This window comes from Cherax quadricarinatus, chromosome 88, assembly GCF_038502225.1.
Source record: "Cherax quadricarinatus isolate ZL_2023a chromosome 88, ASM3850222v1, whole genome shotgun sequence".
NCBI lineage: Eukaryota > Metazoa > Arthropoda > Malacostraca > Decapoda > Parastacidae > Cherax > Cherax quadricarinatus.
Window position 1 is genome coordinate 9,779,240 of NC_091379.1, and position 17,168 is coordinate 9,796,407.

Genomic DNA, 17,168 nt, shown 5'->3' on the forward strand with positions numbered 1-17,168 from the left:
TCAACACAAGTAATATTAAATAGCCATACACAGCCTCTCCTCACTTAGCAACGTACTCGTTTACCGACGACTTGGGCTTACGATGGGCTCTCTGACCAGTATTCATACCTAAATAATGTATATTATAGCTAATTTCCTCTATTCTGTTCATTTTAATATACAGTACACTACTGTATAAACATTTGAAAATATATCAGAAATGTTATAAATGGTGGAAAGGTGACATTAAAACAATATCAAAGATGACTGACACAAACCCACTACCATTATAGTATGATCCTTGCTTAGTGACGAATGTGTTTACCAATGTGGTATTAGGAACAGAACTCCGTCATTAAGTGTGGAGAGGCTATATCTTACTTTATTCTTAAATACGAAAAATCATTTTTGTTCAGGGTTGAATGAATTATTATAAGGAATAATATCCAATAACAATAGCCCAGATTGTGCCAGAATTTAGGACACTTTCATATAATTCACACTGGACACTTTCATCAAATTTATGTAAGGAACTTTCATCGAATTTACATTTCTGCCTTACACAGTTTAGATACCCCAGTTATTTTCTAAAATGGTGAAGTTGTTCTCATATTAACACAAATTCCATTAAAGAAGCAGAACAAGGACAAACAACCAGTATTGGGCAGAGGAGGATTCTGTGCTTCATGAAGCCCCCAATAAAATTTAACAATTGCTGAATATTCACAGGGTAGCTCTAAACCCATTTGGGTCATGGAATGCCTGGGGACTGAGAAGCAATCGGATTTGATCCGAGGAATGGGAGGGTTTGCTCCACTTCCTTTCATCAAGAAAGGCTGTAACAGTACTATGATTGACAGTCTGGGATATATAGTATGCAGACTTGCCAGTATATGATCACTGTATATGAGGGGTCCCCAACCTGTGGCTTGAGGGCCACATGTGGTCCTTCTAAGAAATGGATGCAGCCCTTACATGAGATTATGAATTCACTTTTATACTGATTCCACATTGTACAGTGTCAACAATTACAAAATATTTAAAGCCAATTTACATTAAAACCTTATTGCCACCTCTAACAACCACCTTTTACTTCTGGTGCACATGACTGATGTGAATACAACTGATAATTGTGGCCCTCCTTTAAACTTGGCTTTTCAAATTGGCCCTTTCATACCAAAAGGGTGGGGACTACTGCTCTATATCATAAATACCAAATTATCATCTTAATATGCTTTACAACCTATAAGCAACTTGCAAACTCTATATTACAGGTGGAGGTTTTCTAAAATCATGCAATGCTGAATTCAAAAACAAAATGTTTGGATCTGTAATTATCAACTTGTGTCCACCATCAACTTTGTAAGACCTGGAACCAACTGGAGTAAGAACAATTTTGTTCAGAAAAAAAGTGACCTGGTATCTGAACATTTTTCTGGAGTCTGAACATGCCGGCTTGTTTAAAATTCAGTTGTAAAAAAACATTTACAGGAAACCTGTTTCAAAAGTGTTTTAATGTGACCTGTGACACTGACCTAATTCTCAGAGACTTTTGGAAGAGTCAGTTCAACATCCTCCAGTGTCTGAGGCTGATAATTAAAGCCTGGGAAATACTGTTTCAGACATCAAACTTTTCATGGTTCAACCACCACCTAGGAACCAATTAAGTTCAAAGACTGAGGTTCCACTGTACATGAAAACCACAAGCAATGAATAACAAAAATATGAGTAATTTTCCTTTAAACATTAACAGAAAATACACAAATTAAATATAAATTTTAGCCAAGACAAGGCATAAGGCATTTAATACCACGACAGCCTGTTAACAAATAAAGATTTCTGCTAACAAGTGATCCACATAACAATGATTTAGAAAAATGAGGATAACTTTAATAAAAGAGGCAGAAAAGTAGATTCGCATCTTTACCAGGGCAAAAGCAAACAACAGTCCTAAATTCTAGGAAAATGCAAGTTATTGGCACTAAACATTATTCATATAGTTGTTCAATGAACCCTTGCCACAAAGATAATTATTATCTTAAATCCTGCACCTATCTATGTACAAAACTAGTCTCCAAAATTTATACAACAGGGTGAACTCCCACTTATCCAGATCAATTTAGGTACAACAATCTTCTGTTTGAGTTATTAGTCCGATCAAGCAAGCTTTTTTATTTTTGTCTAATTCTAGGCCATAGCAAAATCTTACTAATTCAAATAACAGAAATTAATTTGATACATGTGAGTTACAGAGGTGGTTAGTACAGAGCCTGCACTCCCAGGGAAGTGTCAGGATGTTGCAACTCAGTGGGTAATTTAAATTACAGTGTCTGAAGATTTCTGATACGATATCTAAGGAATGAGCGATGATGATTGAATTTTCCTTCTTTGGGTTATCTTATCTTTGTGGGAAACAGCTACTGTCTCAAAAAATAACATATATATAATCAAATTTTAATAATAATAAAGTTACCATTTACAAAGAAAATAAAACTTAAAAAATTAAATCAGGAAACAGGTGAGGTTTGAACCCAAGGCAAGCAAGTTGTAAAACTCACAGGTCAGTGTGTTAACACACTGGCCTGTGAGTTTTAGGACTCCCTTGCTATGGGTTCAAACCACGTGATGCCCCCGGAATTTTGCAGTCTTTGCCATCCCTTCTAGGGAGGAAGGCAGTACCTCAATAACAGTGAATGGCTGATTTTCAAAGAAATTCCATGATTTGTTTGCAATCATTTCATTATGATTTTGAAAGTCAGTTAAGAATTTTTTTTCCTTTTTCTGCAAACTATGAGAAAAAGTGGTCATGGTACGTGGCAATCCTTCGTCATTAGTATATTTATTTTTTTAACACACCGGCTGTATCCCACCAAGTTTTTCTTTTTAAATTTAGTAATTTAAAAGAAAAAAGTATTGTGCAAATTAAATGTTTCTCTACTTCAATAATTTTTTACCACATTACACATCTTCCACTAAGGTAGGATGATTCCATAAAAAAGATACATTCACCATCATTCATTAAATAGCTGTCTTGCCAGAAGCATGCAGACATGACAATTCAAACGACCCCCTCATAACTATAACATCCCCACCTCCTGGAATCAAGTCTGGCTAAGAGGTTTATCCCTGATTCCCCTCATAAATGTTACACTGCAACATTTAAAATCCTTAAAACCATTTGTCTTCCCTCAGCCTGATGAAGCAAGCTCGCACATGCCTGCTGGGCGCTCAAGACATTACCACTTAAAACTTCCTTCACATCCTCTCTCCAACCCTTCCTGAGAGGACCCCTACCCTATTTTTATTGAAGATTATTTTTTCTTTAACAGTTTTCTCTGTGAATGTAAAGCTGGATTTGCAGCGAGAAAAACAAGCGACTATATCAAGATCAAATTTGTTGTTGTATTTGCATTTCCAGTCCAGAGGATCCAGATAAGGGAAGTTCTATGTTTCAAAATTATAACAGCCATTAATTATTTACCAAAACAGAAAAATACGAAACTAAAATCTTACCGTTATTTTTGTTAAGATACAATCGAACTTAATTACTTGTTTTGGGCAACTTTAACACTATGTACATTTTTATGATTCCTATTCTACCCTAAGTTTTGCTATTACCCTAAGTGTTGCTATTATCCTATAAAAAGAATAACTTGTGAGATCTATGTACATGCGTAACTTACAGTCCAAAATAAGAGAAAAGACAATAGATACCTTTTCATCATGGGAGCCAAGGAGGGCATCAAGCCACTGGTATATGTGGCCATCATCAGCCAGGAGCTGTGGATCAAATGAAGGACCACAGCAGAGCACAGCACTTGAAGCATGCAGAGCGCACAGTTCAAATTCAGACGGTTGACGATTTCCAGAATCTGGACTCTAAAAGGAGAAAGAGAATGGCTTAAATCAATACCATACCACTAACATCAGGATTGGTGAAGGATTACATGAAAATTGCATTCTTTAATAATGTATTCAGGGGCAGCACCAAGAGGGAAGAGAAGGGGAGGGAGTTAAAGTACCTGCCATAATTTTGATTAGCCCCAAAGCCCCAAGTAAATACAATAAATACAATATTCTTTAATAACTCTTTCTTCTGTATAAAATACTAAATGTAAAAAGAATAAACACTTCAAAGTTTTTTCTTTTTCGGGTAGCCTTGCCTCGGTGGGAGAGGGTCTGTACATTGAGAAAAAAAAATCTGCTTTAAGTGACATCCCCTAGATCCCTCTTCCAACCCTCCTATACATACAAAACTTCTGGAGCTACCCCTTACTGCACTATGCATAATTAAAGTTTTGCACTGTTTAATTACCATTTGAATTTTCAGTTGGTAAGCTGCAAATTTTGGGCCTACCTATTAACTTTCATCTAGATGATGTAATCTATATTTTACTCTTAAAACTCATGAATGGTTTTAGCCAGAACTTTGCTCTCCTCTAGCTTATTCAACTTTTCTACCTCCCAAAGGTTTTAGAAACATTTCTAAACATATCAAAACTTGTATGGATGTTGTCTTGACTTTTATGACTTGAACGAAAATTTATATACTAGGCCATTGAAAAAAAAAAAGCGTTCAGTCATATAAATTCTGCAGTAAGGCTAAAATTCTTTCTCATTGTTGATCCTATTTACACTGTAATAATGCTGGTAAAATTACCGACACAATGTTAGGTAAAAGGACACTAATGCGGCATTTTATTGTGGCAACATTTCACTCTCCAGGAGCTTTGTCAATCAACAATAAAATATTGCATTAGCTGCACTTGTGTCCTTTTACCTAACATATTTACACTGAATCTGAATGCAAGACTGATGAAGCTGAAAGGTTAGACTACACATGAAAGAGACCAGCTCAAGAACCAAGTCACACATTTAAATTCAAAATATTATTTTTTTTTAACACATCAGCCACTTCCCACCAAGGCAGGGTGGCTTGAAAATGAAAAACTTTCATCACTATTCACTCCATCACTGTCTTGCCAGAGGCATGCTTACACTACAGTTATAAAACGGCAGCATCATTAACAGTCATCCTTCAGAGTGCCGGAACTGTACATGTACTTCCCATCTCCAAGACTCAAGTCTGGCCTGCCGGTTTCCCTGAATCCCTTCATGTTACCTTGCTCACACTCCAACAGCATGTCAAGTCCTAAAAACCATTTGTCTCCATTAGCTCCTATCTAATGCTCATGCATGCTTGCTGGAAGTCCAAACCCCTCGCACACAAAACCTCCTTTACCCCCTCCCTCTAACCTTCCCTAGGCTGACCCCTACCCCGCCTTACCTCCAATACAGATTTATACACTCTCGAAGTCATTCTATTTTGTTCCATCCTCTCTACATATCCAAACCACCTCAACAACCCCTCCTCAGCTCTCTGGATAATAATTTTGATAAACCTGCATCCCCTCGTAATTTCCAAACTACGAATTTTCTGCATCATATTCACACCACACATTGCCTGCTCTCAGACATGACATCGCCACTGCCTCCAGCCTTCTCCATGTTGCAACATTCACCACCCATGCATCACACCCATATAAGAGTGTTGGTATAACTATATTCTCACACATCCCCTCTTTGCTTCCATGGACAAAGTTCTTTGTCTCCGCAGACTCCTCTGTGCACCACTCACCTTTTTTCCCTCGTCAATTCCGTGATTCACCTCATCTTTCATAGACCTATCTGCTGATACGTCCACTCCCAAATATTTGAATACGTTCACCTCCTCCATACTCTCCTCTCTCAAATCTGATATCCAGTCTTTCGTTACCTAATTCATATTCAAATACATGTACTTTATTTCTTTTATGCAGTATACAGATTGTGCATTCACATGTAATAAAACATTGTTAGGCATAAAAGCCACTAATATGCTGTGTATTTCAGGTAAACTAATCCTAATTCTTAAAGAATACTTAAGAACTAACACATTATATAAGGGAACAGAAGTACTGTACATGTAAGCAAAAAGTTCAAAGACTGAAGAAAAATGAGATGAAATTATTTCCAGATTAAGTTAGGAGTATTAAATAATAAGTACATCACCGAAAGGGGACCCAAAAAAGAAAGGAAAATACTTTCATCATCATTCAAATTCACCACCTACATATGCAGGTGCTCATAATAAATACAGAGGAATGCATGTACATATAAAGTTTATAAACAAAACAAACAATATATCCTTCATTTCTATTTCCAGACTCTGACTAAGTATTATCCCTCTAAATAAGCTCACACTCCCAATTCTATTCGTCTCCACACTCCTATCCTGCACATAATAAATACAGAGGAAATCAACAACCAAAACATAATACAGTCAGGTCTCGATTACTGTGAATAATGAACCCCTTGAGGTGGTCTCATCACTCGAATTCACACTATTCAATTATATGTGATTTTTGTACACAATTTGAAGAGTTTAGGGGAAAACTAGCATTAATTAATTTCGCACTAAATAAAAATTCTCACTATTTGGACTCACAATAATCGAGACCTAGCTTTATGTCAAATTCCACACTCTCAGGGTGAAGTCAAAATGCTTCAAGTTACTATACCTTATACCCAAATGGTGCTCCAAAAACTCCACTCCATGAGGCAAAAAGGTAAAAGAGGCCTTTTCGAAGACTTCTTGGAATGAGCGTCAGTCTCTGTTCCACTGTCGTAAAGAAGAAAGAATTTCACAAAATGGCATTTTTCAAGACACTAATACAAATCATTTTCTTCTTTCAACAAACCAGCCATATCTCACTGAAGTAGGGTGGCCCAAAAAGAAAAACAATAGTTTCTCTTTTTAAATTTAGTAATGTATAGAGGAGAAGGGGTTACTAGTGCTCCTGGCATTTTAGTCGCCTCTTACAACACGCATGACTTACAGAAGAAGAATTCTTTGCCAATTCCCCATGGAGATAAAAAGAAATGAAGAAGACCAAGAACTAATAAGAAAATAGAAGAAAACCCAGAGGGGTGTGTATATATATGCTTGTACATGCAAGTGTACTGTGACCTAAGTGTAAGTAGAAATAGCAAGATGTACCTGAAATCTTGCATGTTTATGAAACAGAAAAAGACACCAGCAATTCTACCATCATGTAAAACAACTACAGGCTTAACCCTTAAACTGTCCAAATGTAGATCTACGTTCACTCACGTGGCGCTCTGAATATTTTAAAAAATAAAAGAAATCTTTTTTTTTCTTTTAAAATGAAGAGCACATTTTTCTACATGTTATAGGATTAAAAAAAAAATTTAGGGTCAGTACTTACTGAGATATAAGACCGTGAAGTTGGCTCTGGATGCTCACCTGTCGGCAACATCGACTTCTGCCACTTGCAGAAGTGTTGCCAATATATCTTTTTTTTTCTCATTATTTTATTTTTTTTTCAACAAGTCGGCCGTCTCCCACCGAGGCAGGGTGACCCAAAAAAAGAAAGAAAATCCCCAAAAAGAAAATACTTTCATCATCATTCAACACTTTCACCACACTCACACATTATCACTGTTTTTGCAGAGGTGCTCAGAATACAACAGTTTAGAAGCATACACATATAAAGATACACAACATATCCCTCCAAACTGCCAATATCCCAAACCCCTCCTCATTATTATTTTAATTTATATATTTTTTATGTTTTGATAATTACAATTCATAATAGTTCTTGTAATTTCATAGCCAATCTTTGTTCTGACACTAATATTAGGTACTGAAATAGTGCTCAAATAGTAACAATCACACCGACAGGTGAACACTTACACCTGCCTGGGTTATTTACTATTGTCTAGAAATATATACAAAGTATTTATAGGTCCCAGCAATGTTTTAGATACCCTGGCATATACCTTGAAGCATGGTGTTATGAAAGGCATCCCTATACTGTTGACAGCCTAGCGACATCTGATAAATTCCCACTGCTCCAGCTAACTCTCGCTCTGTTTATCACTGTTACACACAAATATGTCTTGTCTCTCTCTCTATTTATCTGTTTGTCTGTCTGTCTGTCTGTCTCTGCTTATCTGTCTTTCTGTCTGCCTGGAGTATATGTATATCGCACTCCTTGAAGAATCGTGTTATGGCATCTTTGATATTGTTTTAATGTCATCTTTGCATCATTTTTAACCTTTCTGGTATATTTTTAAATGTTTGTACAGTAATGTACAGTATATTGTAATAAACAGAATAGAGGAAATCAAGTCTGATATACATTATTTAGGTATGTATACTGGTCAGAGAGCCAGTCGTAAGTCCGAGTTGTCGGTAAACAAGTACGTCTCTAAGTGAGGAGAGGCTGCACTTGATATAGGCAGAACATCTTAATAAAAAAACATCTTCTTTTACTATATTTTTTTCATTATTAAGATAAAGGACTGTAAGCCACAATCAACTAAAATTTAAATATACAGTGGTAACTTGAGTTACAAACTTAATTAATTCCAGAAGGCTGTTCGAGTACCAATACCAAATGAATTTGTTCCCATAAGGAATAATGTAAATTAGATTAGTCCATTTCAGACCCCCAAAAATGCACTTACAAAAGCATGTACAAAAACACACATACATAATTGTTCGAGTTGGGAGCTGTTCGAAACTCAAGGTACCACTGTATTCTACAATATGATAAATAAATTAAAGACAGGGCACCATGGGCATACTTTAGCTTGTGTAATAACAAACAGTAATACATAATTACATCTGTAACTACAGTACTTAAATATTTGTATTTCAAAGAAGTAAACTAGTGTCAAGAAAGTGGATTTAGAGTAATGCACAATGATGTAAGGATGTCTTCAAATCAGAATGGGGATGTCAGGTGCTTACATGAGAAGCTTCCAATGAGTTTGCGAACAAAATGGCAAAAGTGTGTCTTGATCTGCAGGAGTGTGTTATCCTTGTCGTTCTCGCTCTCGAGGTAGAGGCGAGCACCTTCCATGTACTCCAAGTATCGCTTCAGCAAGGCTCCCGTGTCTCCATCGATAACATTTTCACTGTAGGAACAATAATCTAGCAATTAATAAATGGATGGCTAACTGGGAAGACAGGAGTAAGCATAAATATTTGAAAACCAGTCACACAGTGTATCAAGACACACAGTAACAGAAAATGAACTCAATCTTTAGGTGATACAGCAAAATTCAGCATAACAATGGGTAGTTAGGTAATGCAGAGCAAAATACTGAACATCAAGATATAGTACGTATATGTTTTCTGTTTGCACAGTGGCCGTCTCCCACTGAAGCAGGGTGACCCGAAAAAAAAAAGAAACAAAAAGTTTTTCTCCTTTTTACATTTAGTAATTTATACAGAAGGGGGTTACTAGCCCCTTGCTCCCAGCATTTTAGTTGCCTCTTATGACAAGCATGGCTTTCAGAGGAAGGATTCTTCTCCACTTCCCCAAGGAGGATACTACATTTACTGTGAAAAAAAAATTAAATTAAGATGCATTAAATGGATTCCAGCTGGCAGGTCTACTGCATATTGCTAAATACATTTTTTTGTTTTCTTTTAAATACTATCCATCTTCTACTGAGGGAAAAGTGATCCAAACAAGAGGAAACATTCCCCGTCATTCATTCCCTTGCTTTCTTGCCAGAAGTGTGATGGCACCTCAGTTTAGATGGCTCAATGAACTGCAACATCCTCACACCTCAAAACATAAGAAATATCACTTACCTGAGGGCAAATGTGCCTTGTTCAGCAATCATCTCGAACAGTTTTACTAAAGTGACCCTAAGAGCATCTCTACGCCGCCGTCGACGCATGTTCTCCTGCTTACGATCGATACTTTCACGTATGTAGGGAAACAGTTCTTCCATCAAGTCACTGGATTAAAAAAATGCAGTCAGTTGAGAGTAATTAAAATTAAATTTTTTCAGTGCAATGAATATCTTGAAAGTTAAGACACAGTTGCAACATCTGGATATCTTTATTGTAGACGTTTCACCATCCAGTGGCTTTATCAATACAGATTCTAGGACATAATTGGAAGACAGTAAAACTATATACAAAAGATGAGGTAATCAGTCCCTCAGCCTTGGAGTTAGTGTTTACAGCATTGTGGTGGATGCTGTGAACACTAACTCCAAGGCTGAGGGACTGATTACCTCATCTTTTGTATATAGTTCTACTGTCTTCCAATTATGTCCTAGAATCTGCATTGATAAAGCCACTGGATGGCGAAACGTCTACAATAAAGATAACCAGATGTTGCACATGTGTCTTAACTTTCATATTGTCGGTATTTTATACCTTTCTTGCACAATGAATATCTTTTTATTTTAACACACCATCTGTCTCACAAGGCACGGTGACCCAATAAAAAAAGAAATAAAAGTTTCTTCTTTACACATTTAGCGAGTTATTTAGAAAGGGTTATTTTGGCCGTATCCCACCAAGGCAGGGTGACCAAAAAAGAAAAACGTAAGTTTCTCTTTTTAAATTTAGTAATGTATACAAGAGAAGGGGTTACTAGCCCTTTGTTCCTGGCATTTTAGTAGCCTCTTATGATATGAGTGACTTATGGAGGAAGAATTCTTCTCCACTTTCCCATGGAGTAATGAATAATTTATTTAACACTAAAAAAAGTATCCCATTGCAACAGAAACATTATTCTTAGATGCTGAAGTTAAAACACATCTGCAAAACTCTTTTCACTACCATGACTTACCTAAGAGCAAAATGGTTTATCTTTCCAAGAGCTAGTGTAACAGCCTCCCGCATGTCTGAGCTATCACAGCGTAGGAGGGGCACAAGTAACTTGTACAAACAGAGAGGAGAAACAGAGTAGCCAGGGTATGGGCGCTCTCCTCCCTTTTCTCCAGTCGCCCCACTTTCCGGCGATGATCTGGTAAACATAAAATAAAACTGTATTTAACGTTACACCTCTCTATGTGATAACAGTGAACCAAATGATGAGCACAACAACAATAATGTTAAATTTTCACACTGCTAAATTCTGACATCTTTATTGTACCTATAACTGGCATAGCAAACCTGGTAACTTTGACATCATTATTATACCTATAATTGATAAAAGCAAATCTGGTAGTAAATTACATTAACACAATCAAAAAATGCTAAAGCTTTTTCTAGATACATTTTTTATATGCAGTCAATTTAGAGTTTTTACTTTAGAAACCAAATTTGTGTTGTTGCTATGGAGATCTCATAACACACATACAGATTAATGCAGTATTTATTAAAAATAATTCATCAATATTAAAAACAAATAAATACATGATAAGTAGAAATCTTCTGTTAAATTGCTAACCATGTTAAACTTAGGGAGGCTTGAGATTATTCAATAAAATTTCATGGACACATTTTCAGGAGTCTAAAGAGTTTTTCTTTACATATGTTTGGTTTAAAATAACATAAGAAAGGAGCACTGCAGGAGGCTTACTGGCTCAGGCTAAGCAGGTCCAAATCACATTTGCTTAAGAAGGAAAGAGCCCTGCTGCAGGCCTACCAGCCCAACTCAGCACTTCCAACTCACCTTCATGAAGTCTGAAATCATGAGCAATTTAAGATGAAGAACAACACTAGCATGGTTGACATACCCTAAACTAATGTCCGGAGAAGCACATCTGATGACTGGAGTCTTAGTGATGGCTGGCACCACACGACAGGCTAGCACAACATAATTTCTCCAAAGATTCATGTAAACATCTCTCTCACTGATCGGCTTCTTAACTTGTGTTGCGCTGCGAAGTAATGATGCTCGATTGTCATTAGGAGGCCTGTTAAAGTGAAGTTACATAAACAGAACCTTCATTATCACTTAGAAAATGCGAAGCAAACAATAAATGATATGGAAACATTTTCATGCTTCATAATTTGTAAAGTTTTATGCTGATCAATTCATATTTCATTACAGATATACTGCATCTACTATATAATAATAATAATAATAATAATAATAATAATAATAATAATAATAACAACAAAAAATCTTTATTTCTACAAGTACATGTACAAGGTATACAGGCCTAGTTCACGTCAATGACATACTATACAGAGAACCCCTGGTTATGCAGAGCATTTCGAGCAAATTAGGTCAATTTTATTCCCAGGATGCGACCGGCATCAGTCGACTAACAGCCAGGTATCTATTTGACTGATAGGTGAACATGGACAGTAAGTGTCTTAATGAAACACACCCTAATATCTCCACCAGTACTGGGGATCAACCCCGCAGATCTCAGTGTGTGAGCTGAGTGTGCTAGCAGTCGAGCTACTGGACACTTTATGTATAAAAGATACCTCATATATAGAAGATCACCTCTACATCATGCCTATTAAAAAATCCTATTTAGTTACTATCAAGGTCTCACTTCAAATTACCAAAGCACATCAATAATTATCAATGTCACTTTTGTGGTAGAAAACATCTAGTGTGATAAAAAATTATTTGTCGGAGGGTTCGTTGGTAGATACTGGAATAAGAAATACACACGTTGGATGTCTTGGAGGCATATAATTCAGAGAGTCTTGAGGAGTAGCCAGGCCTTGCCTATTGAGTCTGCTATGCCTAATGCTGACACAACTGTACTCCACACTCATTACACATACTGTACCTACATCATTAATTTCCCAAAATTCTAATATAAACATTAGAGCTAATCATTACATAAAGGTATGAATAAAGTTAATATGTAATAAAATCTTAATTATTATGAAAAATATACCCATGAAATTATTTAATGCAATATTTGCTGCTAGTAATTTTCCAATCAACTACACTATATTCTTGTAACTTACATTCTTTCTTCATATTCCCATTGGAAATTACTTTCTCAATAAAGACAAACAATTCCAAAGACCAATAGTACATTTGCATTTGACATTCTGCCTTATTACTACAAATAATTACCTTATTAATAAAGACAAACAATTTCAACAATCATACTGCCTTATTATTACAAATAATTACTTTCTCAATAAAGACAAACAATTTCAACAATCATACTGCCTTATTATTACAAATAATTACTTTCTCAATAAAGACAAACAATTTCAACAATCATACTGCCTTATTATTACAAATAATTACTTTCTCAATAAAGACAAACAATTTCAACAATCATACTGCCTTATTATTACAAATAATCACTACATATTACATTTTATGCAAACTTTATCCTTTAAAAAGAGTATTAGTGTGATTAAATAAATGCAAAAAAGTCTACAATCTTCTCAGTAGTAACATCACTTACGTTGGGTCGACAATCGAGTAGAGTGAATTAGCTCTAGTGTAGACGATGGGCCAAGCATGATTGACAGCCTGAGGACAAGAGGTGAGAACTCGACCTTGAAGTATAAAGCCACACAACACAAGTGCCCACACATCCTCACACACTAGGTGCTGAGCACTTACACTTTTCACACTGCTGTCTTCTAGAAATCCTGCAATGTAAGCAAAAATTTTAATAATAATAATGATATTAAAAATATTGCTACTACTAATAATAATAATAATAAAGTGATATTGGAGAGCTAAAAAAAAAAAAGAAGCTGTTCAAAGTATTCATTAGGCCAAAAATTTGAATACGCAATATTAATGTGACATATTTCTATCTTTCTTTCAACACACCGGCCATATCCCACCAAGGCAGGGTGGCCCAAAAAGAAAAACGAAAGTTTCTCTTAAATTTAGTAATTTATACGGGAGAAGGGGTTACTAGCCCCTTGCTCCCGGCATTTTAGTCGCCTCTTACAACATGCATGGCTTATTGAGGAAGAATTCTGTTCCACTTCCCCATGGAGATAAGAGGAAATAAACAAGAACAAGAACTATAAAGAAAATAGAAGAATACCCAGAGGGGTGTGTATATATATGCTTGTACATGTAGGTGTAGTGTGACCTAAGTGTAAGTAGAAGTAGCAAGACGTACCTGAAATCTTGCATGTTTATGAGACAGAAAAAAGACACCAGCAATCCTACCATCATGTAAAACAATTACAGGTTTTCGTTGTACACTCACTTGGCAGGACGGTAGTACCTCACTGGGCGGTTGCTGTTTACCAACCTACTACCTAGGTAATATGATATATGCATCTAAAAAAGTGTAGATTTAGAAAAAAATCCATAGGTAGGTTACAAAATAACTGTAGATTTAAAACACATGAGTTACGAAATTATAGGTAGTAGGTTGGTAGACAGCAACCGCCCAGGGTGGTACTACTATCCTGCCAAGTGAGTGTAAAACGAAAGCCTGTAATTGTTTTACATGATGGTAGGATTGCTGGTGTCCTTTTTTCTGTCTCATGAACATGCAAGATTTCAGGTATGTCTTGCTACTTCTACTTACACTTAGGTCACACTACACATACATGTACAAGCACATATATACACACCCCTCTGGGTTTTCTTCCATTTTCTTTCTAGTTCTTATTCTTGTTTATTTCCTCTTAGCTCCATGGGGAAGTGGAACAGAATTCTTCCTTCGTAAGCCATGCGTGTTGTAAGAGGCGACTAAAATGCCGGGAGCAAGGGGCTAGTAACCCCTTCTCCTGTATATATTACTAAATGTAAAAGGAGAAACTTTCGTTTTTCCTTTTGGGCCACCCCGCGTCGGTGGGATACAGCCGGTGTGTTGAAAGAAAGAAGAAGGAGTTACTAAATAAGACTGAACTTATTAAAAATGCCAATCCTGAGAGATTGAAAAAAAAAATACACCATAACCACAAATAAGATCATACAATAAGAAAAAACAGATAAGATTTCTAAAGACCATCATCAGGAAGAATGAAGACCGCAATTGTAAGCTAAAAAAAACCTGGTCCCAATAAAGCACTAGAAAAAATTCCTGCACAAATACTGGACAGATGTAGTGATGGAATATGATCAAATACGAGTTCCCTACCACTGTATTGTACTGTAAATGCTACAAACATCAGAAATTTGCATGGCAAAGTAAACACAGATAATGGACCACCACAAGCAAAGCTCTGCTCCTGTAACTACAAAAAGGTAATCACACTGTCCTGCAAACCTGATTTTGAAAGACTTCTTACACAGCTGTCAGTGGTCAACAGAATATGAAAAACTTTCATGAACTTCTCCTAAAAAAAAAAAGATCTGCTATGTTTAGTTACACAAAACATAAAAAAAAATAATATTTTGAAAAATATCAACCAAGTCAGAGATATACACCTACCTCCAGTCCAGACAGATGAGCTTCGGTCAGCAAGCCACTGCAGATCAATGGTTGTGGTAGCTGCAACTGCTGACCTCTCCCCTGGAGGCAACAGAGATAACACTCCTTCCACAACACTCCCACACCACCTAATTAAGTGGATGGAGTTAAAGAATTTTTCTTCAATTTTCTGTAATATTAATAACATAGGAGTTCCTCAGTATATTAAAGAGTTGTTTGTATAAGAAACAATAGTACTTTAACATTAAGGATGATTTTTTTTTTTTTTTTTTTTTTTTAAAAAAGTAGGCCCTCAACCACCGAGGCAGGGTTAACCAAAAAAAATAAAAAAAAAACCCAAAAAGAAAATACTTTCATCATCATTCAACACTTTCACCACACTCACACATTATCACTGCTTTTGCAGAGGTGCTCAGAATACTTTAGAACATATATTATAGAGATACACAACATATCCCTCCAAACTGCCAATATCCCAAACCCCTCCTTTAAAGTGCAGGCATTGTACTTCCCATTTCCAGGACTCAAGTCTGACTATATGAAAATAACCAGTTTCCCTGAATCCCTTCACTAAATATTACCCTGCTCACACTCCAACAGATCGTCAGGTCCCAAGTATCATTCGTCTCCATTCACTCCTATCTAACACGCTCATGCATGCTTGCTGGAAGTCCAAGCCCCTCACCCACAAAACCTCCTTTACCCCCTCTTTCCAACCCTTTCGAGGACGACCCCTACCCCTCTTTCCTTCCCCTATAGATTTATATGCTTTCCATGTCATTCTACTTTGATCCATTCTCTCTAAATGACCAAACCACCTCAACAACCCCTCTTCTGCCCTCTGACTAATGCTTTTATTAACTCCACACCTTCTCCTAATTTCCACACTCCGAATTTTCTGCATAATATTTACACCACACATTGCCCTTAGACAGGACATCTCCACTGCCTCCAACCGTCTCCTCGCTGCTGCATTTACCACCCAAGCTTCACATCCATATAAGAGTGTTGGTACTACTATACTTTCATACATTCCCTTCTTTGCCTCCATAGATAACGTTTTTTGACTCCACATATACCTCAATGCACCACTCACCTTTTTTCCCTCATCAATTCTATGATTAACCTCATCCTTCATAAATCCATCCGCCGACACGTCAACTCCCAAGTATCTGAAAACATTCACTTCTTCCATACTCCTCCTCCCCAATTTGATATCCAATTTTTCTTTATCTAAATCATTTGATACCCTCATCACCTTACTCTTTTCTATGTTCACTTTCAACTTTCTACCTTTACACACATTCTCAAACTCATCCACTAACCTTTGTAATTTTTCTTTAGAATCTCCCATAAGCACAGTATCATCAGCAAAAAGTAACTGTGTCAATTCCCATTTTGAATTTGATTCCCCATAATTTAATCCCACCCCTCTCCCGAACACTCTAGCATTTACTTCTTTTACAACCCCATCTATAAATATATTAAACAACCATGGTGACATTACACATCCCTGTCTAAGACCTACTTTTACCGGGAAGTATTCTCCCTCTCTTCTACACACCCTAACCTGAGCCTCACTATCCTCATAAAAGCTCTTTACAGCATTTAGTAACTTACCACCTATTCCATATACTTGCAACATCTGCCACATTGCTCCTCTATCCACTCTATCATATGCCTTTTCTAAATCCATAAATGCAATAAAAACTTCCCTACCTTTATCTAAATACTGTTCACATATATGTTTCAATGTAAACACTTGATCTACACATCCCCTACCCACTCTGAAGCCTCCTTGCTCGTCCGCAATTCTACATTCTGTCTTACCTCTAATTCTTTCAATTATAACCCTACTGTATACTTTTCCTGGTATACTCAGTAAACTTATTCCTCTATAATTTTTACAATCTCTTTTGTCCCCTTTCCCTTTATATAAAGGGACTATACATGCTCTCCGCCAATCCCTAGGTACCTTCCCATCATTCATGCTATCACTGTCTTGCCAGAGGCACCCAGATATGGCAGTTCAG

The 17,168-nt window shown here is 36.5% G+C and overlaps 1 protein-coding gene across 5 annotated transcripts in view; it reads right to left on the reverse strand.

Moving 5' to 3' along the window:
• fry (Protein furry) overlaps positions 1-17,168 on the reverse strand; it is a 342,675-nt gene that overhangs the window by 271,629 nt on the left and 53,878 nt on the right. For all 5 annotated transcript variants that reach the window (XM_070103982.1, XM_070103981.1, XM_070103978.1 and 2 more), the window contains exons 16-23: positions 15,136-15,263; positions 13,192-13,381; positions 11,536-11,715; positions 10,644-10,820; positions 9,650-9,799; positions 8,798-8,964; positions 6,540-6,640; positions 3,694-3,858 (exon numbers count right to left, since the gene is read on the reverse strand). In XM_070103982.1, coding sequence (XP_069960083.1) covers positions 3,694-3,858; positions 6,540-6,640; positions 8,798-8,964; positions 9,650-9,799; positions 10,644-10,820; positions 11,536-11,715; positions 13,192-13,381; positions 15,136-15,263 — 1,258 coding nt within the window. The remainder of the gene's footprint in view (positions 1-3,693; positions 3,859-6,539; positions 6,641-8,797; positions 8,965-9,649; positions 9,800-10,643; positions 10,821-11,535; positions 11,716-13,191; positions 13,382-15,135; positions 15,264-17,168) is intronic.